The 23,049-nt window shown below is 40.7% G+C and overlaps 1 protein-coding gene across 1 annotated transcript in view; it reads left to right on the forward strand.

Annotated features, from left to right (window-relative positions):
- Positions 1-23,049, forward strand: part of SYDE2 (synapse defective Rho GTPase homolog 2) — a 62,280-nt gene that overhangs the window by 24,022 nt on the left and 15,209 nt on the right. Inside the window, exons 3-5 of the mRNA XM_056845496.1 lie at positions 3,131-4,227; positions 6,575-6,701; positions 20,107-20,288. Coding sequence (XP_056701474.1) covers positions 3,131-4,227; positions 6,575-6,701; positions 20,107-20,288 — 1,406 coding nt within the window. The remainder of the gene's footprint in view (positions 1-3,130; positions 4,228-6,574; positions 6,702-20,106; positions 20,289-23,049) is intronic.

The following is a 23,049-nucleotide window of genomic DNA, read 5'->3' on the forward strand; positions in this document are numbered from 1 at the left end:
GGCTTTTTCAGCCCTTTTTTTTACGCGAGTATATACGGTATGTTTAATATTCGTACAAAAGAAGTAGTGCTGATGCTACCGGAAGTTAGAAGTGAAATGTCAAGAATGTTGGATTGACTTCTCAGCTGTAATGAAGCTGAGGAAAGTTTTTAATATCTTGGCTTGCTTCTGTGAGCCTTTGCCAGAGACTTCTGACAGAAAGGGAAGATTAATGTTAGCAGACTGAAGCATGGCGTTGATTACTATAGAATGGTTCAGAGCAGCCCACCAGTGGGGCTATGCTGTGATTTGCAGTACAAGGGAAGCCTTTGTCCAGTTTTATCAAACACCACATTTCTTACGAGCTGCTTGCAGAAAAGCACAGCAGGCGTGCTAGAAATAGTCTACTCCCTATAAGGAAACAGCTTCAATAGAAACATAGAAACTAGGAGAAACAAGAAATTTCATTGAGGCTTCTGGAAAACAGACTTTGTACAGTATTATCTTCCTCAACTAAAGAGGTTTTTTTTGAAGCCACCTCAAGTGATTTTGTATGTGTGAAGAGAGCTATTCAGCTAACTATGAAAGGCAAATAACGGGAACTTCAGGATTTTGAAAAATGTTAATGTTTTGAGATTCGCAGTGTGATCTTAAGCAGAGCTATACGTTTTTAAGCCTATTAACTTCAATGAATTTAGACGGGTGTAAGTCTCCTTAGGACAGCACTGTCCATATTCTAACTTGAAATAGTGACAAGAAAATTGAACTTTCTTATTAGTTAAGTGAGGATCAGCCTGTGTCTACGTAATTCTGTGAATAGGCAACAGCTTAGATACTCCCAGCAAAATTGACCTAGCTGTTTAATAGCTAGTAGGGATAATATTTGCTAGCGTGACTTTGAAAACCTCCATAAAATATATTATTATTTGTAGAATGTTGCATTGAAACAATCCTATTCTCTTTATGCAGAGATCTCTGGCACTTTCAGCCTGTCTATTGTAGAACAGAACAGATGTTGCTGGCTTTTACATTTTTGTAGGGAGAGTAGCCATTGTGTTTTTTGACCCAGTAGATTTTTGGTATAGCTGAAGATATTTTGCTTCATAGCACAGTCTAACCTAATTGTTCGCATAACATCTTCTCTGTTCAATCTTAAAACAGTTACAGTTTGCAGACTCACAGCCCATTCCTAAAGGGGGGGAGTACATCCGTAGTGGCCGGGAGCGGCAGAGCCTCGCCTCCTCCTCTGAGGCTTCGCAGCCGCTATGGAGGAAAAAAAAGTTTTTTTAAAATACAAAACGGGAAAATGGGGGGAAATGCCCCATTGAAAACAGTGAGGCCCGCTGCAGCCCCCCAACATGACCTATAGTTTCCTGTCAGAATAAAACAAGTCCCTATGGCTTAATTCAGATATTATACCAAACCAGACTTCACATTCGTGTCCCGTCCAAATAAAGGGGTTAGGAAGCTGCCCAAAGGCCTCCCTCATGCCAGTGATTTAGTTCCCAGAGTGGCTGCACTGGCGGTGGGGGACAGCGGAGCTCTGTGGCTCTCGGACACCAGCGTGCTTGCTGCTTTATCCCATGATAAAGTCCCCTTGGGGGGGCAAATCCCCTTAGGAGCTGGCGTGACCCCTTGCAGGCATAGGTCACGGGATAAAGTGGCACCTATGCCGGCAAGGGGTCATGCCAGCTCCTAAGGGGATTTGCCCCCCCCCCCAGGATTGCAGCCTCTGTCTTTCCATCATGCCCAACAACACCTTTCTCTCTCCTCACAGATACATGTTCACTTGACAGGGTGTTATTTTTGTTTGTTTTACTAATCATGCAACCTGGTTCTCTAAAAAGCTTACTCACTACATGGTGATATTTTTTTAGCTCTAATAAATACATCACCCTAGTGATACTTTAGGATTTTTTTAATGGACCAGCATGACTACCTACAGTTTCCTGTCAGAGTAAAACAAGTCCCTGTGGCTTAATTCAGATATTATACCAAACCAGAGTTCATATTAGTTTCCCAGCCAAATAATTATTTGAGTTTCTCATGATTTAGATCTTCATATTTTCTTTCATTTTCCATCTGTTCAGTAATCCTGTTTCTATGGGGCAGAGGAGGATCAGTTCTTGCAACTGTGGGTTATCAGTTAAGACATAATGATAAATTGTAATTAAGCTTTCTTTAACTATTGTTTGGTGACATGTCTGACTTGGGCCTCTCTTTCTGACAGTTAAGCCTCTCCAAATAGACATTGTGAAGCTTATCATATAACGGAGAAATTTGGTTTCATTGATGCAGAAATTTGGTTTAATTCACGCAGGGGTTCTCATTCATGCCTTTAGTTTTCTTCTTCCTATTGCTGAATGAATTGTTTGTTCATTTATCCTAGTCCTGGTGCCACTTTGTTGAAGCCCCTGCATGCTTTCCTGTTTTGTAGGTAGAAATCATCTGGGAGCAGACAGATTTTCAGGGCATACATTTTGAGGCTTGAGAAGACAGGGCAAGTTGGAACGATGGGGAGAAATAAATCCCAAATGCATTCCCCTTCTACCCTGCCATAACAGGTGGAGGGAGACGTGGTGCTAAGAAAAGATGATAGAGAGTAAATTCCTATGAAGTAACCTTCTAGGACTCTCTTGAAGGGATAGAAAAAGGCCAGGGTACAGCTGTTAAAAGATACAGGTGCTCAAGAAAATGTAAGCTCCCTATTTTCCATTCTCCAGATTTTTAGACTACAGACACAATAGATTTCCTCATTTTATTCTACGTTCAAAAGACTTCCTTTGACAGAGCAGTTGCTTCAGTGGCTTCCTCTTAAAGAAATTAAACAGATCGAATAGTACATTAATGGCAGGTGTTCCTAGTCTGTATCTATACTCCCTTTCTCTTTTGTGTGGAATCTCTTAAAGCAAGAATGAGTCAAGTTCCTAATATCTAAATACTTATTCTTGGCACAACAAGCCAGAAAAGTTCACTTGGACAGGTGTGTGCTTTTCCGTATCCTCAGCATTTTACTGAGCAGTGCTATACTTTTCCATGTCATGGCAAAGCAGTATTTCCTTGTTTCAAAGTCTTTTTTAAAAATTAAGGATATTGCTTTTTGGTACACAGTTCCTAAAACCTGTTCCCCTCTCCTCTGTTTCCTCCAAAGGACCAGGAATTTTGTCTGCAAGCAAAACTGAAATGGGAGCAGCTGACTGTTCTCCTTCAAGTCCTAACTCTTCGAAAAAGGGTGGTTCAATAAACTGGACATTCCCTGATAAAATAAAATCCCCAAGAACTGTGAGAAAACTTTCCATTAAAATGAAAAAGTTGCCAGAGCTCAGCAGGAAGCTAAGTGTCAAAGGAAATCCAAGCCATAATAGCTCAGATAATACTTCCTTGCTTAAAAATAATTGTCAGGATATAGGCCATGCATCATTGCCCTCTTCTGGGAACGTAACAGCAGCTGCTAGCAGGAATGTTATAAGCCGGTATCACCTTGATAGCAGTGTGTCCTCTCAGCACAACTACAAAAAGAAAAGCAATGGGAGTTCTAAATCTTCCAGCAAAGGAGGCTACCTCAGTGATGGGGACTCCCCTGAGCTTATAACAAAATCAGGGAAACATGCAGCTGAAAGCAGGGCTGGGAAAGGAAAGGAAGCGTTCCCAAATAATAATGGTAGTAAAGCAGAAATAGACATCGATGCGTTTAGACATTACAGCTTTTCTGACCAGCCCAAATGTTCCCAATATATATCTGGGCTCATGAGCATTCACTTCTATGGAGCTGAGGATTTGAAACCACCACGGATGGACTCGAAAGATGTCTTCTGCGCAATTCAGGTAGATTCAGTTAATAAAGCAAGGACTGCCTTGCTCACATGCAGAACAACCTTTTTGGACATGGACCACACTTTCAACATAGAAATTGAAAATGCCCAGCATTTAAAACTAGTGGTCTTTAGCTGGGAGCCCATGCCAAGGAAGAATCGGGTCTGCTGCCATGGGACAGTGGTTCTTCCTGCACTTTTTCGAGTGACAAAGACTCATCAGTTGGCAGTAAAGCTGGAACCTAGAGGGCTTATTTATGTCAAGTTGACGCTTCTGGAACAGTGGGAGAACTCTCTTAACGGACTAGACGGAGAAAGAGAGCCGGTAATATTTGGTGTTGATGTTCGGAAAGTTGTCGAGAAGGAAAATGTAGGCTTGATGGTGCCCCTCTTGATGAAGAAATGCATTATGGAGATCGAAAAGAGAGGCTGCCAGGTAAGGTATTTTTTTTTTAATTCACCTTTGTCAATATTTCTATATTTCATTTTTGACACTGGGAGCAGCAGAGGGTTTTTTGCTGTGAAAAATATAGTGGCAGCATCATTGGATACACCTTACTTATATCCCTTTGCATTCTTAGTTTGGGTAATCAGTTGCCATTGCCTGCCCTGTACAAGTTCAGGGCCACACGATATAGTCAGACTAATCTGTGGATCTCCTCATTTGCACCAGGTAAGGGTATTAGTGTAAATGCTTTCCCATGTGTGATTTAAAAAACAACAACAAATCTATTGTGGTTGAAATATCCACAGATCTTGGTATCTCCCTTAGGGTACCCACTGTAAGGCTGGATTTAAATGTGATGCTTGTGGGACAGAAAACTGTGATACATATTTTTTTTACTTCCACTTTCTTGTTTAAACTTGGCCATTATCTGCTACATATGCAATATTAGCTTGGTAGAGATCCATAGGCTGGCTGGGTGGACTGATGGACTAATGTTCCACGTATGTATGTAGAGACCAAGTTTAAACAAGATGCTAGTATATGTAGCATCACGCAGGTAGGTTCTTCTGCACCACTGGTGTCATGTTGAAAGCTAACGAAATATATAAGACGAATTGGATTCATGTCAGTTTAATATTTTGGATTTTATAGGTAGTTGGGGGTTTTACGTGATGCGTGGGAAGACTACTGTGCCTTTATAGTGGTGAGGGGAAGGAAAGAGAACTTATAGATCCAGGAAAGAGTAAAACTGAAGAGGAACACTGAAATAGGAAGAAGGTACATATCATAACTGACCGGAGAAGTGGAGGGAACAGAATAATAGAAGCCACAGGGAAAGAGGAGAAAGTGAAATAGGATACTTACCACAGTGCAAGGTGAACATGTAAAGTGACTTTCTGCTCATATGCTTTGCACAGTCATGCTTTTATGGTGTGAAGAAAGGAAAGAAAGGAATCTGTACCTTCTAGGAGGTCAACAGATCTATTGGGTTTCTGAAGTGTTTGATGGTCTTCAGGATTTGCCATATAAAATGGAAGGGGAGGAGGACATGTTTTTGGACAGCTGCCTTGCAGCATTACAAGCTACAGGCTTACATATTGAAGCTCAAGTTGTAGTAAATAGTGTTGATAGATAAAGTGTACATGTTTTATTGCTTCTGTATGAATTAATCACCACATGATAAGTTCAAAGTGTGTAACTGCTATCATCACTTATGGAATCATAACTCATAATGGGACTATTGTATTCCACCACTTCAGGCAATTTGTGCCTATATTTGATTTATGCCTATTTCATTCTGAAGGCTTAAAATGGGTTACAATGTTGAAGCTTATTAGAAAGGTTAATGTTGCTCATTTCTTCCTGTCACTAAATCTCTGTCTATGAAATATCAGAAAAAGTTAAGAAAGAAAGAAAGAAAGAAAGAAAGAAAGAAAGAAAGAAAGAAAGAAAGAAAGAAAGAAAGACTTGCGCTTCTAGAAAATTCTCAGGCTGTGGCCTGCATATCTATAGCACAATAAGTTGTAGTAATATGCCAGAATACTAAAGTGGTAGAAAGAACTGTACCGCTTCAGATTGTGAGGGGTTAGATTTTCCAAAGTTGTTAGTTTTCTGTTTACAAGGAATTCCTATCATAGCATGCAAACGTCTAGGATCTAATTTTCCCCCACATTGCTATCTTTTTTAATCATCAGGGAGTTCTAACTTTGGAGAGTATTCATAAATCAGAATTTCATACATTTTAAAAATAAGTTTAGTCTGAAATGGATCCTAAATACCTATTTCTTGGACTTATATAGTTTTCAGGGTGGGGGATTTCCAATTAAAGAAACCTTCCAGACCCCTTTTCAGAAAAATTACGAATGCCCTAAAGATGAGTTTTTGGGAGGTTACTTATGGGCTGGGACTCATTGTCCCATTGTTGTTGAAACTTAGAGCTAGACAGAAATATTGGATTGGATCCAGCTAGCTTTTTCGCTCAATCTCACCCAACTCCCCTCCTTACTGTAGCCCCATCCCATATGGCTTTTTCTCCCTTTTTATCAGCAGAAAAGCTGGTTAGATCGAATCCATAGTCTTATTTTCATTTACTTTTTTTTAATATCTGCAATATACTTAACACAACACAGATTTTTATTCTGGTGAAAATGTCTTCCATATGCTAAACTACTGAGGCTGTTTGTTATCTCACTTCCTTAAGATTCTGGATTTTTGTACTGATATCCTGACCCTCCTGCTTAAAATTGTATTGATGCTTGATATTTGATTTAGCTTCTTGATACTCCTTAAATGGTGAACTTGGGCCATGTGGTAAGGCTTATGATTTTGCTTCTAGGTTGTAGGCCTGTACCGTTTATGTGGCTCAGCAGCTGTCAAGAAAGAGCTCCGAGAAGCATTTGAAAAGGATAGCAAAGCAGTTACTCTCTGTGAAACCCAGTACCCAGATATAAATGTGATAACAGGTAATGAACTTGTTTTTAAGAAAGAGGTGAATATATGGTTAAAATATACAGAATGTCTCTGTAAAAATAGTATTTTTCATTTTAGTGGACCAGGATAGAGTGTAAATATTACAATGTGTACGAAAGTCTTGAAAATACTTTATAAGAAATAAAGTCTGAACAGTTACTATTTTGGGCTTGAGTTCACTGGTACTTTTCGCAAATGGAATGGATTTCCATTGCAAGGCAGGACTTCCTCACCTCCCCTAACTGCTGCAGCCCAAAATGATCCCTGAAATGCTGTTGCTGTGTGACAGATCTGAAGAGCGGGAATCTGAGATCTGCAGTAGGAGAGGGAAAATCAGCAAAAATACCCCCCTTCCCTGGCAGAAATCCTCTAGAGCAGTGGTTCCCAAAGTGGGCAGTACCACCCCCTGGGGGACAGTGGGATTACCTAGGGGGCACTAAGAGGCAAGGGGGCAGCAGGGGGGTACTAGAGGTGGGCCCCTTCAACTGTGTTGTTCACTAATTTAGAATAGATCAAGCTATGGCACCATGCTGGCAAATTTGGTGGAAACTATCAGATTTTTTTCCCAAACTTTGAAGAGCTGGTACCACTGGATCAAGTTCATTAGTTTTGTTGAATAAATTTCAGCTAAATTTTTTAAATTTGATTTTGAATAGATGTGCAATTAATTGTTACTGTTTTGAAATTTTATTGTTACTCTCTTCTTTAGTGTGTCATGCAAACCCCGATTTTAAATAATGCTCTTTATAGGCATTTGTATAGAGTAGGGGGTGCTGGGGTTGAGTTTGTGGAGCCAAGCGGGTGGTAGCCCAAAAGGTTTGGGAAGCACTGCTCTAGAGGATCCAAGCCTTTGGTTGAAAGCTGCTTGCTACAGTAAACCTGCTTCTTTTGCAAGTGTAGGGTTCCCCCCACACACACCATTTTTTGAAGTCAATAATACAACTTCCTGTGACATCAAGGGGTGTGTGTACATTTATTTGTTTTATTTTTATTTAAAACATTTTTGCCGTGTTTCCACCTAATCAGTATCCACAAAGCAATGGACATAAAATATGTATATTAAATATTCCAAAAAGAGGTGACTTTGTTGTATTCATGCGATTTCATCATATGATATTAACCTGTCTTTTTCACTCTTGTGAGTATGACAGATGATCTGTATTTATGCACAGCTATTTCATACCTTTATATACAGCAAGGGGGTTCATAAGATCTAATGTAATACTGTCAACAAAGATAAAAGATGTCTCTTTTTAATATTGGGTTACTTGACTGATGCCCAAACAATGAGCTTTCTTGAAATTCAGGTCGACACCTTTCTGTGCAAATCTGCTCTTTCATGTTCACATTTCACATTTTTTTTCTGTGGTAGCATAATTACTGCTTCCTTGTGGCTTTTACCTGCACAATTCTAGTAGCACTCAGGAATCTGGTGGGTAGGCCAGTTATGTAGCTCCTCCCTGCTGTTATTGTTCTTTCATGCACATCTTAGCAGGAAAGGAGGAAAGATAACAACCCCAATTCAGTGCAGGCCTGGATTTTATTGTTCAGTTGGTTTGTGAGACATAGATTTGTCTGGGGTGACAATTGTTTCCAAGTAGGCTTTTTTTTTTCTTTTCAGAATCAATATAAAGAATATAATTTAATGCATGGGATTACTGAAAGGATGTATTACTGTAGTAGCTTGCTTCAGTGTAAACCAAAGGACTACAGGTTTGGACTTCATGCCTCCAAAGTTGTCCTCTTCCATGTAGCTCCTGGGCCCATGAATTCGTGGAAATGTTTGAACAAGTTTTAGAATTGCTGGGACAGAATTTATAATATCTCGTTTACTTGTCTTTGGGACTTCATCCCCAATGTCTGTAATTAATGTCTTCTATGCAAGGTTTTTGGTTTCTTTGGATTTTTGTTGTGTTACATAAAAGAACTAACATGAAAAAGCTTTGGAAGACAAAATAAAAGTCAATAGCAATTTGTTATGTAGATTTCTATTTTAATAATTTATTTTGTAGAAAATATTTGTTCAAGTTCTTTGTGTTTTCCTGCTTGACTATGTCTAATTGCAGTAGCTCACAAAAGACAGGCACTACCCTGCCACCCACCACCCTTTGCCAGTTCAACCACTTATACTAATACATGTAACAATTTTCCAATGCCTTTAAAAAATATTCAGTGGGGAGAATAGGAACCTCTTATAATTTTCCCTTCTCGCTTTTTCCCTGTTCCAAGGTACCCCCAAGCAGCTTCTCCCCCACCTTCTATACCACAAGGCTCAAACTGTGTTAGCAAGGGCTCTTCTGAATACTTTTGTGTTACTTACCAAGTCAGGTCCGCAGTACATACATGTCAAGAAAACTCACATTCTTAGTTCAGTGTAAATTATGTAACTGAAGGATAGCATCCTGAGAATTCTCTCTGGTATATATGAATTGGATTTTTGAGGTATCAGTTTGATTCATCTGATACATTTTGTTCAGGTTCAGTTTTCAGTCAGTTGAATAAAAACATAGCTTCCTTTTTATGGAAAAATCTTGTTTGTTTCTCGTTGTTCATGTTGGATGACAACAAATCTCAAGAGTGGAATTTCCTGTGGGATGAATGTTTTCAAGCAACGGCATTTGAATTACGGCTGTTTTGAGAGTTGGATGTCTCCTTTTATCTTGCCTCTTTTAATTTGAGCTGCTGCAGCTGCTTTTATTTGTGTGCTTAGGCTTTGCTTTACAGCATATGCCATAAGGAAAATTTAAGAAGAGTCTTGCTGGATTATGCTGTCTAGTCCAGCAACTGGTTTCCAGGAGTGACCAACAAGATGTCCCGGATAATACCCAAGCATAAGGCAACAGTTCTGCATCTTTGTTTGTCCCAGCATTGGGTGTTCAGAGGTACACTGTCTCTGAACATGGAGGTTCTATTAGCTGTTATGGCTAATTGCCATTTATAGGCTATTCTCCATGATTTTTTCTAATCTTTTTGAGCTTTAGTGCCAAAACAACACAATATCTACACATGCAGAAGTTTGTGTGCCAGCAAACAAAAAGGGGGGGGGGAGAAAGGCAAACAAATAGTGTGTGAGGGGGAAGTAATAGTTGCATAGATGTGGGTATACACATATTAAGGTTTTTTTTTCCTGCATGGGAGCAAGGAACTAAAATGTGTCAGCTTTAGAAATGTCAGTATGAAACATCAATGTTCATTTTTGGTCTTCTGTGCAGCCCTACATATGGGACTGCGTGTGCGCAGGCCTGCCATCAATAGAAGATTTTTCCTAGCCTCCTGGATACAGCAGGGGGCGCCCCTCCCCCTTGCAGCAACCGTGACTATTTCTTCCCACCTTAATTGTCACGTGACCAAAGGGGGGGATTCCCCCTTCTCTCTCAGTTCCTTTTCTGCCACCTATGCGAGTAGAAGTGTATACCTTGTTCTCCTGAGATCTTTTTGCTTCAACAGTTTGTATGTGAGTTAGCTGATTTGAGCTCGTTTTTTCGAATTTTAGGCACTTTGAGGCAGCTTTTGCTGGCCTAATCTGCCTATTGACCCGATCAATTCAATCACTCCGGAGCGGGCCTGTGCACTCGGTTGGGGAGTGATGGCCTCCAAGGCCCTTTTCAAGAACTGCAAGAGCTGCAGTACAAAAATTCTCCACACAGATGAGCACGAAGAGTGTCTACTGTGCTTGGGAGAGGAGCATATCATGCAATCCTGTGTGGTATGTATGAAATTTACTCAAAAAGTTCGAATGACCAGGCTTTAAACTTAAAGCCGCACTGTGGGAAAAGGCCCTGAATCAGCGGCGACACCCATAAAGTCAATTCGGGGGCCAACCTCGGCACGCTCAACGCCTGCCTGGTCACCCAATGAAACCCATTCTGAAACAGCTTCACAAAAATCGGCACCAGCGCCACTTAGTTCCAGGTCAGTTCCATCGAACCTGATGCCTCTCGGTTCCTTGCCAATCCCATAGAATCTGACAGTCCCTGGTTCCATGCCGACTGCGTCAGATCTATCTGCAACTTTGGCTCCAATGGTCGTCGGATCCGCTGCTTTGGTTCCGATGGTTCCAGGACCATCAACTATGGTTCCTACCCAACAGCTTTCAACATCCTCAGATAAAGGAGGATCGACTACAAAATGCCATGCTGCACCAGCCCTCCACGAGCCATCCAAGAAGCGTAAGCAGAAATTAAAGCATAAGAAGAAGGATAAGCGCTCCAAGGCAAAAGCTCCTTCTCAAAAGATATGTCCTTTGGAAGCTGAGCCAGTACTTTCCCACCTGGGACGCCTTCACTTCATTCAGCCTCCCTAGCCCCTTCCTTGTTGGATCTGGAAGGGGGGGATTCAGTACTAGAAGTCTGCGAGAGGCAGGGTAGTCCTCCACCTCCTCCTGAATAATCCATGCCAACTCAACAACACGAGAAGCAACACTCACCTGCTTACTTACCCAGTTGGGTTGAGTTTTGCCAGTTCAGAGGTTTGGACCTCTCTAGACACCCCCCTCAGCAGACACAACTATTGCTAGCTACTACTTTCCAGCAACCACTGCTTTACAAGGATTCTGATCAAGGTGGTGAGGATGTTTCTGTATCTGTTTACAGTTCTGAAGCAGCTTCCAAGTCATAACCAGATGAGAGAGTTGGTGACCCTGAGTCTATATCTCCTAATGAGGACATGCAGCTCCACTCAGAACAGATGCTCAGAATTCCTAAGGCCTTGGACCTTGGCATGTCTACTCTGGACAATAAACCAAATGAAAAAATTCTGAGTAGACTCTGCCTATTGAAACAAGAATGAAAATTGAGGACCTTCCCTTCGTTTTCAGCTGGGACTAATGACTTCTTAAAAGAAAAGAAGACTGACAGGCAGACTGCCAAATCCTATGGGGTCTTTCCTTCTACCTCCAGTAGCAGAGGCTGCTTCCAGCCAAGAAGACAAGGCTACACGCCTTTCTACAGGCCCTACAACTACCAGCAATACCAACAAGTGCCACAACCGTATCCTCAGAATGTGCTGCAGTACCAATCTCAAGGGGGCAAGAGAAGGTCTAATTTTAGGCGTAGGCCTGGTTCAGCACCGTTACCCCTGAAAGAGCAGCACCAACAAGGCTGCAAATTATGACTGGTGGGGTGTGTTCAGGAAACCCCCTTGTTTTTCCTGGACAGGTTGAGTTATTTTTCCCCCTGAATGGGAGGCCATTTCTATGGATAGTTGAGTGTTATGGATAATCTGTTTTTTTTTATTTTTTAGAGTTTAAGGTTTTGCCCCCTTGTTTTTCCCAATCCAGATCTGTAGACAACCCACTGGAGGAATTGTCTGTTCACCTGGGGGAGTTGTTACAGAAGGGGGCAGTTCAAAAGGTTTCCCCAAGTTCTAGGGAATGGGGTTGATTACTAAGAGCCAGCACAAGTTTCTCAAGAACAAGTCTCCTTTTTTGAGAAAGTTACTACCTTGCTGGATCAGGGAAATGCAGTAGACATAGTTTATCTTGATTTCAGTAAGGCTTTTGATAAGGTTCCCCATAATATTCTTGTTGACAAATTGGGAAAATGTGATTTAGATCCTGTTACAGTTAGGTGGATCTGTAACTGGTTGACAGATCGCACCCACTTGGAGAGGAGTGACTAGTGGAGTGCCTCAGAGATCTGTCCTGGGCCCTGTGTTGTTCAATATCTTTATAAATTATTTGGATGAAGAAATAGACTGGCTGCTTATTAAATTTGCATATGATACTAAATACGGTAGAAGTCAGAGCCAGGTACAAGATGATCTTGACAGCCTGGAGAATTGGGCTAAAACTAATAAAATGCACTTCAACAGAGATAAATGTAAAGTTCTGCATGTAGGTAGGAAAAATCAAATGCATAATTATAGGATGGGAGAGACTTGTCTTAGCAGTAGTGTGTGTGAAAAGGATCTTGGGGTCTTAGTAGTCCAAACACTGAACATGAGTCAGCAGTGTGATGCAGTAGCTAAAAAGGCAAATGTAATCTTGGGCTGTATCAACAGAAGTATAGTGTCCAGATCACACTAAGTGGTGGTTTCGCTTTACTCTGCTCTGGTTAGACCTCACCTAGAGTATTGTGTTCAGTTTTGGGTACTGCAATTGAAGAAGGATGTAGATAATCTGGAACGTGTTCAGAGGAGGGCAACAAAGATGGTGAGGGGTCTGGAGACCAAGTCCTATGAAAAAAGGTTGAAGGAGCTGGGTATGTTTAGCCTGCAGAGGAGAAGACTGAGAGGTGATATGATATCATCTTCAAGTATTTAAAGGGCTGTCATATAGAGGATGGCACCAAATTGTTTTCTGTTGCCCCAGAAGGTCGGACCAGAACCAACGGCTTGAAATTAAATCAAAAGAGTTTCTGTCCAGACATTAGGAATAATTTTCTAACAGTTAGAGCAGTTCCTCAGTGGAACAGGCTTGCTTGGGAGGTGGTAAGCTCTCCTTCTCTGGAGGTTTTTAAGCAGAGGCTAGATGTCAGCAGTCCTGATTCTATGACCTTAGGCAGATCATGAGAGGGAGGACATCTTGGCCATCTTCTGAGAATGGAGTAGGGGTCACGGGGTATGCGAGGAGATAGTTGTGAATTTCCTACATTGTGCAGGGGGTTGGACTAGATGTCCCTGTTGGTCCCCTCCAACTCTATGATTCTATAACACTTGTGTACTGTCTAGTTCTAAAAGATGCTTTGTCAGCAGGGTTTTAATGGGCACAAAAGCTCCAGTGGGGGAGTGTCTACACTTAAACTCTTACTCTTAGAGCTATCACTATTAAAATAAACCCTTTCCAAACATACCTAATTAAAGAGTTTAAAAACAGAGCTAAAGTATAAAACAGTTAAAATACATACAAAGCATAAAACATTGGTTAGGAAGGAGGGATAATTGAGGGAATGCCAAATGAAACAAAAAGTCTTCACCTGCTGGCGGAAGATGACAACAGAAGGAGACAGACAAATCTCCCTGGGGGGAGAGTTCCAGAGCTTTGGTGCCATGACCGAGAAGGCCCTCACCAGGCTTGCCACCTGCCTAATCTCAGAAAGCAGGGGTACCCAGAGCAAGGCCTTGGAATGTGACCATAATGGTTGGGCAAGTTCCTTCAGGTATGTTGGTCCCAAAACATATAAGGCTTTGAAGGTCAAGACCAGCACCTTGAATTGTGCCCAGAAACCAGTTGGAAACCAGTATAGGTGGGCCAATACTGGAGTGATACCCTCCCTATGACCCACTCCAGTCAGCATCCTTGCTGCAGCATTCTGTACCAATTGAAATTTCCAAACATTTTTCAAGGGCAGCCCCATGTAGAGGGCATTGCAGTAATCTAATCTAAATGTAACCAGGGCATGCACCACAGTGGCCGGATCTTTTCTGTCCAGCTAGCTAATCAGTCGAAGCTGGCAAAAGGCACTCTTGGCCACAGCTGAACCAAGTGTAGTTTGTGAACAACCTTTAGATCAGGCTCATGTGGAGTATAGCACAGTAGTTCAAAGAAGAGTTTATTTAAGGCATGCACCACAAAGGGCAAGTCCTAGGAATGGATGTAGCTGACATATAAGACAAAGCTGATAAAATACTGATTTTTCTCTTCTTCCATTTCCCCTTCTCACTTTAGCCATCATGCTGCTTGGATTTCTGTCTACATGCATTCCATAGCCTTTTCAGTTCTCAAATGGGGCCCACTATTTCTTCTTTGCCAGGGGAAAAGCTGATAGGATCTGTATTACACTTGTTAAGGAACAACCTTTAACAAAGGGTTTCCAAGTGGAGTCTTTCTCTTGATCACTGTACATACATTTTGGTGGGCGAAACTGCAACACAATATGCTTCATGGCTGCATTTGTCACAGTCTAAGTTCTTTTACTTTTCAGTGGTTGTGGCACCACATACTTAAGTATCATACACTACCAGCAAGTACTGACTCTCAGTTGGCATTTTTGGTAGAGTGCGTTTCAGGTCATCTTGAATTCCCTTGGTTATGCAGGTGGTGGCATGTCCCCTAGTCAGGTTCTCTCTTGTCTTGCTGATGCTTTTTTGTTGGCAGAAAAGACTGCACCCTTTCTGCAACATTCTTTGCCTTACCAATCCCCTTCCCAAAAAGAAAAAAAGAAAAAACTCTGCTACTTCATCAGGTACCTTGTCATATCCCAAGTGACCTGCTGTTGCATTATCATGTAGGCATTCTGGTACTGTTCCCTGTAAGAATGGTGGCATAACAGCCTTGTGACCGTCATAGACAAGTAAGTTTGAAACAGGATCAATGGATACTTTTTCCCTGAACTGAACTGGATTTCCCCATCCTAGGTTTATTTTGATATATCTATTGATGTACAACACTCAGTTCAGGGTCCTTGCATGGCTCCTGGACAGTGCCGTCCCAGGACCAGGCTGCATCTATTTTTATTGCTCCTACATGGCGTAGACCATCTGCAGCCACATTCTGATGAATTGTCAGTGTATATTCAGACAATTTATGGATCCAACTCCATAGAAATCTTCTGGATTGTACTTTCTAAGTAGCCACTGAAGAGCACAGTGGTCTGTATAAACTGTGAATTCCGTACCAGTAAATAGGCCAATTCAGATTCATCACAGGTTGTTGTACACACATCCGGAAGCATTGTTCATTTTGCATCAGTTTGTGTGAGCAACCGTCCATGTGGCAAGACTTGGAACGTTAAAGCTTTGGTTGAAAAATAATAAAAACTATGGTACTCAGAATGTCCTATTTGGCACCAGACACTGCATTCTTTTTTTAAATACGGTCATCTGCTGGTTTGGAGAGGGATGACTCTTGCTAGAGAAGTAAAATTAATGTAATTCTACTATTATTTTGTGTGTTGGGTGGGGGGACTGTTTTACCTTTAACATTTGTAATGCTGATGCTGGTATGGTTTCTTGTTAAAAGTTATTTTTGCTGAATTTTCAGCATAGATCTCTTGAAAAATGATGCTTCTTATTTGATGCTGGCGGGTTTAAAAAAATATTAAACATGTGTCTTTCCCAAGAGATTCTTAAGTCATTTCAGCATTTTCTCCTTAGAAAATTCTCCAATTCATCAAAAAATGAGCATTTAATCATTAAACCTTAACTGAGAAATGTTCCTATGGCTGGCACTGGCCTATATGCAATTCAGTGCACTTCTGATTCAGAATAATGTGCCCTGCCAGATTTGAAAGCTGGCTAGTTTCTAATACTGCTGCATCATGTCTCCTTCCAGTCATGTGAACTCTCATCTTGGAGTAAAGCATGCCATAGAGTTAACAGTTCAGTAGGTTAGAAAAATGAGAAATTAATGAAGTGGATTGGGGAAAGTATGTGTTTTCTGCTTGCTGCCTGCGTTAATTCTATGCAGACACAGTGGCTGTATCAAGGAAAATGCAGCTGCTAGGAGAGGCGAGTCCATAAAAATAGCTGCCACTTCTTACTGGGCTCATTTAGTGGAAGGGATGTGTGGGTCAGAGGGCTCACAAGTAATTTCGTTCAGGAATTAAGCGAGAGAAAGTGTTTTGAGAAGGAAATGCCAGGTGACTGTATTGCATAGCTCAGTGCCGATGCTATTAATAGAAGGCCCAAGCGGTGCCTCTGAATTGCATGTTTTAAACTATAGGTCAGATTCCTATCCTCTCACTTGTATTTTTGGTTGCAGTCTTCAGAACCATTTCTAACCAACAAGGTAAAAGAAGTCTTCCTGAGGTCCTTTGTTCACCAACATTATATTCTAAAACCCATAATCTGTAGGGACCAATTTCTGCCAGTTCGGTTCATTGAGGTTGTTGATTGATGGTCTATAAATAACACAAGCCTTTATTCTGTATATGTGTGCAAAATGCCACTCATTGGCCTCCTGATTTTTCTTATGTACCATTACAGTTGCCAGATTCAATACTGGACAGGGCTTCTGTGTCTCTTAGTAGCTGTGTATTTTTCTCTCTCTAAATTCTGTTAAGAGTTCATAAAGAGCTTTTTTAGTGTTACATCATGATTATACAATGGTACTTTGCATTCTGATTGGTTCCAGTATTCCTTGACACTGAAATTATGTAGTCTTTAGGGCTTTTTGACACCCCCCCCTTTCAATGAAGAGGGAAGATGGAATCCCTCTTAATACCTTTAAGGATTTTGCTCTTAACAAAGTCTTCAATTAACACAGTTCACATTACAGTTGGGTCATAGGGCAGGATTTGTGGTAGGCACACTGAGTCTTGCAACAAGTCCTGCTTTGTTAAAGAACACTCAGCAGTGGTATTTCTGTCATGGTTCAGGGATTAACAGAGCCTTTATTTGGCAGATACTTCAACTAGTATCTCGGCTTTCATACTTTCAGCTCTCTTTGTTTTCATCCGACATTAAATGGTGCTATTTATTAACAAGCAGGCCACACTTATCCAATTGGTTAATGTCTCATAAACAATATGGAGGGCTTTTAAAATTAAAAATTGATAAGTGAGCTGGGACATCAAACATTTTATAAAATCAGATGCTTGGATTTCTATGCATGTATATTTTTGTGTCAATATGGTAAATATTTGAGTGTCTGTTGGGAAATGGTATGTGTGTGTGTGTGCACTGTTCCTACAACTAGTAGGACAGAATCATTTGCAACCAGAGTACTTTCAAGTTTCATTCAAGTCACTTGGCATATGTAATTTTGTTTCATCTTGGATTCTTGACATGAGTTTCTTCAAGCAAGTATGTTATTGCTGGGCCTGAAATACATGGGATTGCAATTACTGTGGAACAAAATAGGCAACATTTGTGATTAAATTAGTCTTTCATCCTATTTTGTAATACATATATCCATATGGGAGTTTTTTTTTACAGGCTGTAACAGCTGGATTGTGTTGAAGTAAGCATATATTTCTAATTATTATTCAGTTGCTATTTTCTCTCTGTGTTAGAAAGGACAGAAAACCTAGAGTGGTAGAACAATGTTGGCTTCTGAAGCACCAGTTTAGGTGATTCTTAAGCTTAAAATGAAGCAATGTAAAAGCATTGATCTATGAAGATATTGGCATGCTGCCAAAGAAAACTGGGTGGGGCAGAGATGAGGGCTGTACTTGGCCAGACACACAAGGAGCAAGCTGAGCTTCAGCTGCACTGCTAGCGCCTCAGGGGTTTGCCTTGGACCCAGCTGGCATCTGTGCAGGTCTGGGGAGGCAATGGCAGGCATGCCCGTTGCCTTTGCCTATGCAGATGATCCTGGCAGTGATGCCAGCATCTCAGGGGCTTGCCACTATTGCTTGGGTGGAGAATTGGCCATGTGTACTGAGCCAAATGGTCTGACACATCTGCCAAGGGTTGCCTACTTTATTCTAGTTCTTTCAATAGTGGATATGTCTGTGGGCGAAGTAATGGCTCCTTGAGCCAGTTCCCCTATTCCCCTCCCCCAATAAAATAAATTTATCTGTTACCAGCCCTTTCCTCACAGTCATTTGGACTAAGAACAAATATTTTGGCTGGATACATCTTGGGGCACATACTGTAATTCATAGATTAGAGCAGCAATTCCTAGCCTATGGGTGCCAACTCAAAAGTGGGCTGTGAAGCCTGTGAAAGTGGTTGTATACTTTTGCAGTTTTTCTGATTTGTGCATGCTCTGCTTTTTTTTAAAGCATGTCACCATACCAAATAAATTTGGACATGAGTCACCATATCAAAAAGGTTGGGAACCAACTGGGTTAAAGCACAGGGTGAAGTAACTCAGTAGAATGCATATGTTAAGATGGGCAGAGCAATCCTGAGATGCGCCTGTGCTGCAGCATAACTATGGTGGGCGCCACTAGTCTGCTTCCTGTGGGGTTTATTCATGCAGGCAGGAAATAAGCGTTGCAGCATTCCTTGGAGGTGTTGTGATGAGGCGGTGGGGCCATTACGGACAAGGCGGTCAGAACCAGTCAGGGCCCTCATAGAGTGCTGCACTTGAGTTATGCTGGTGTGCAGCTGCTGCACAGCAGCGCCGACACATGAGAATGGCGCAGCAGCACTGGTGGCCTGCACCGGCATAAGGGTCAGCTGGCTCCCTAAGCCCATTCGGGGGGCCCTTAGGATTGTGCTGTTGGCCCCCTACCCTGACAGCCAATCTAGCCACATGGTTCCATGCCACAGTAACATTGAGGTCAGACTGCTGTAATGCACTCTACATGGGTCTGCCCTTGATGACAACATGACTTCAGTTGGTACAGAATGTGCTGTGGCTCGGTTATTGTCAGGAGTTAGATGGGGTAAGCATATTACACCTCTTCAGAAGTCACTTTATTGACTGCCTATTAGCTACCAGGTTCAATTCAAGATACCGACTATCGCTTCTTGCTTTTTTGGCTAACAACAAATGTAGTGCACGTAGGTACTGACTATCATATACAAAGCCTTGCATGGCCTTGGACCATTGCATCTGCACGACTGCCTCTTTTCCTGTGTTCCACCATTACAGTTCCGCTCATCTGTTCAAGAGCTTCTGCAGGTGACACAGTGCAAATGGGTAACATCGACAGATGCCCGTTCAAATACTTTCTCTGTTATGGCCCCCTCCTTGTGGAAAGGCTTCCCTGAGAAGGTCAGGAAGTCTTCCACTCTCCTGTCATTCCCCAAAATTATGAAAAATGGAATAGTTCAGGAGAGCTTTTCTATAAAGGCAATTGAGCTATAAACAGAGTAATTCAGGAAGGCATGTTATAAAGGGATCATACCACTACATACAGGACTTGTTATTGTCAGTTTGCTGCATGTATTACCCTATTGTCATTTCATTGCTTTCTACTAATGCAATATGATTTTTGTTCATTATTTCCACACTCTGTGTCATGCCTAATATGCTAAACCCATTCAGATTTTAGTAATATTAGTCTTAGTACATTGTTCACTTGATGTCTCCTCATATTGATTGTATTGACCTACACCGTGTTTATTAGATGTCTCTGTTATTAATTATGTGTACACTGTGTTACATTTTGAGTCTGTTAGACAGGCTTTAAATACAGTCAATAAATAAGTTTTGCTGGATGCTTATGGTGGAGAGATTTGAACTGCTGAAAATGAATGTTTGTACCCATTAGTAGTGATAATTGATATAGCAGGCTGTTTACACAAATAAAACATGGATATTGAAGATTGAAAACGTTATAATGCTGTGACAAATGCACCTAATTGATTGATTATGTATTTTTTCATGTTGGCAATCACATTGAATATAATGCTTAAAAAAGGATTAGAATCAGGGCAAGGAATTGTTTTCATATTTGAGAATCAGTATTATTTTCAGGATTTGACATATGTTAAATCTGTTGCTTGTGTGCTTGTCTGACAATTTGAGGACTTTCTGCTTTGATCATATGTTCCCAGTGTACACATTTAGTTGTCTGCTAACTTTGCGGTTTATATATTGTACCTCTTCTGCATCTCATTAAGGTGTCCTCAAGGATTATTTAAGAGAACTTCCTTCACCCTTGATAACCAAACAACTCTATGAAGCAGTATTGGATGCCATGGTGAAAAGCCCATTGAAAATGACAGCAAATGGATGTGATAACAACCCTAGTGATTCTGAGCACACAGTGTCCCTCTTGGATTGCCTTCCAGACATTGAGAAGGTAAGCCCTGTTGACCCCTACAGATAGTTACAAATGTCTAATATGTCTTGGGCTTTTAAAAAAAATTTTTTTTATTGTTTTTATTACAAGATATGGGAAAAGGAAAACAGGGAAAGGATAATCAATCTTTGTTCATATAACATTTCTGTTACGCCGGCATACAAACATTCTGGGTCATTATCTCTATCATAGTCTTACTTTCTCTTCTATTACTATGGTAACATTCATATAGCAATTTTCTAATATTATATTTGACATATCTAATATTACCTTTTGATCAGTTACGAAAAATAATCACTTGTGTCATAATAATGTCTTCTGAAATATGTACTTATGAACTGTCATATTTATCATAAAAGGTTTGCCATTTCTGTTCATGCTCCTCATACATTTCATGATGTAGCAAGGTAGAGAGTTTTGACATCATCACATATTCATGCATTTTTGTAATCCACGTTTACATCTGGTATCTCCTTATCTTTCCATTTTTGCGCCAATGACAGTCTCGCCGCTGTTGTAGCATATTGATACAGCTCTCTCTGATTAGGTGGGATTTGACACCTTAAATGTCTTGGGCTTTTGTTGTATAAGTTTGCATTAAATTGTGCATGAATCATACCCCAGGATGACTTCAAAAGTTGCTGCAGAACATAATAGTTATCTTGCTAGAGGTCTGTACTTCACCAGTACTCAGCCAAATGTGTCTCAGTAAAGCTCTCTAGCAGGATATGATGGTTTCAGCTCCTGTATCTGGTAAACACAGGACTATTCTTTTAAACACTGAAATTCTATTTTTAGAATGTAGATCTGATAATTTTTAAATCTTATCTGTGCTGGTGGCCGTTGCTACAACCTGTGCAAAAAAGAAAAGGAGATAGACTAACTTTGTTGCATTGTTGCTGTTGAAGAGCAAGAATGATGGGCTGCAGTTCAGATATCAGTCAAGCTACAAAAACTGGGTTGCCTTGAGCGAGCCACTTCTCAGTCCCAACCCCCTGATTAGTAGCACAGGCTTGGTAATACTTGCCTAATATCCAGGCAATTGTAATAATTGCAGAGCTGGTGTTTTCCAAGCATTTTGCGTACTAGGAAACATATTGCAGAATGCCTAAGTAGTATTATTAGTTATGTGTTTGTTGCTTGAAGACTTATTTATTCTGTTGCCAGTCATTTTTCTTGGATGTCCTCAAATTTTGGTATGCGAGTGTAGAGGTTATAGTTTAATTGTCTGTAGCCTTTATAAAATTTCTCATAGTTCCATAAACCATAGGGAATTCTTCAAACTTAAAATCTAGATAATATAAATGAAGTGCAATAGAAAGTGCCCATTTCTGAGTAAAACTACCTACAAAACCAGTGTGGCAGTAAGTAGCCACAGATATTTGCAGTAATCTTATCAAGAACAGCTACTAAGCCAACCAATACCAAAACCTTTAATGGCATAAAAACTGAAACAATAAAAATATATTACATGTAGATCAAATTAAGTTACAATCATAAACAGTATCCATCCCTGAGTTTTGTCATGTTGTACTTTTGACACTCTGAAAAAATTTGGCCGCTTTCTCAATTATGATGGGGAGAGCAGTTATTCAAGAGAAAAGACACCTTTACAGAATCAGATAATCCAGTCTTATTCACCACGATGGGTGTTAAAAATTTTGATCAAATTTCGTCATAGTAGGTACAATAGAAGAGCATATGTGAAATCGTTTCAATACAGCTCTTCCCACACGTGCAATTCCTTGCTGAGTGGGGTAGATTTTGAAATCTCCCATACAAAATTGAAGATGGCAAGACATTAAATCTTGTGAGGATGAAGGCTCTGTGTTGCTGCGGAACTTGCAGGAGGGAGAAATACGAGGATGGTTGGCCTCCTTCCAGGGAGATCCCCAAGTTAAGAGGAGAGCATGTTTTATTTGCTGCACTATTGAAATTTTTGTGTTCAATCTCCAAAAATCTGAGTTTTATCATTTGGAATGCCTCTGTGGCTGAAAGCATAAAGAACGAGTCGAGAGATAGACCAGTTGATCTAATTTTCTGTTCAATATAAACTAACCAATTAGAGGATTTGTAATCTTCAAGTATTTGATAGGTAAGACTAGTAGGATCGGAATTATAATGCAATGCAACCGCAACCATTATTTTATAGTTGTAAGCCAAGCACTGGTTAAAAGTAACCTCTGGCCAGTTTCCAAACAGAGAGCTGCATAGGGTACGCAACTAGGCATGAACAGCTACTAAGCAACCTCTTTTTTCTCAGAGTGATCTGTTTTATAAATGAATGATTGTTCTCACTGCCAAAGAGAAAAGTGGATTTTAATCTGAACCATGGCTTTCCTCTTTTTCGTTAGAAGTCAGAAGGCAAAATTCCAGTTGTGTGTGCAGCTCTCCTTTAGATATCCTGTTTTGTACCTCCATCATGTGTATAGGCTTTGGCCATTACTGTATTGTCATTCTTGAGTAGTAGGCAATAAACGTGCAGATGTGGGGCATCCTTTGTGAAATTGATGAGATTGTGTGATAGCTGGCTAAAAAGTGTCAGTGGCTAAAAATAAAAGAGAGGCTTGCTGATGGAAGTCCATTGATTTTCTTTTTTTGAGTGAAGGTGAACGCAGTGAATATTTAATAGTCAGTCAATAATTGTGTCCATTCATATTGTCTTAGGATAAATAATTGTACTGATTTTGATAAGCCAACATATGGTGGCCTTTCCCCCACTATGCAACTATAACTTTTCAGCTCCTATAACTATAAACTA

This window comes from Euleptes europaea, chromosome 2 (assembly GCF_029931775.1).
Source record: "Euleptes europaea isolate rEulEur1 chromosome 2, rEulEur1.hap1, whole genome shotgun sequence".
Lineage (NCBI taxonomy): Eukaryota > Metazoa > Chordata > Lepidosauria > Squamata > Sphaerodactylidae > Euleptes > Euleptes europaea.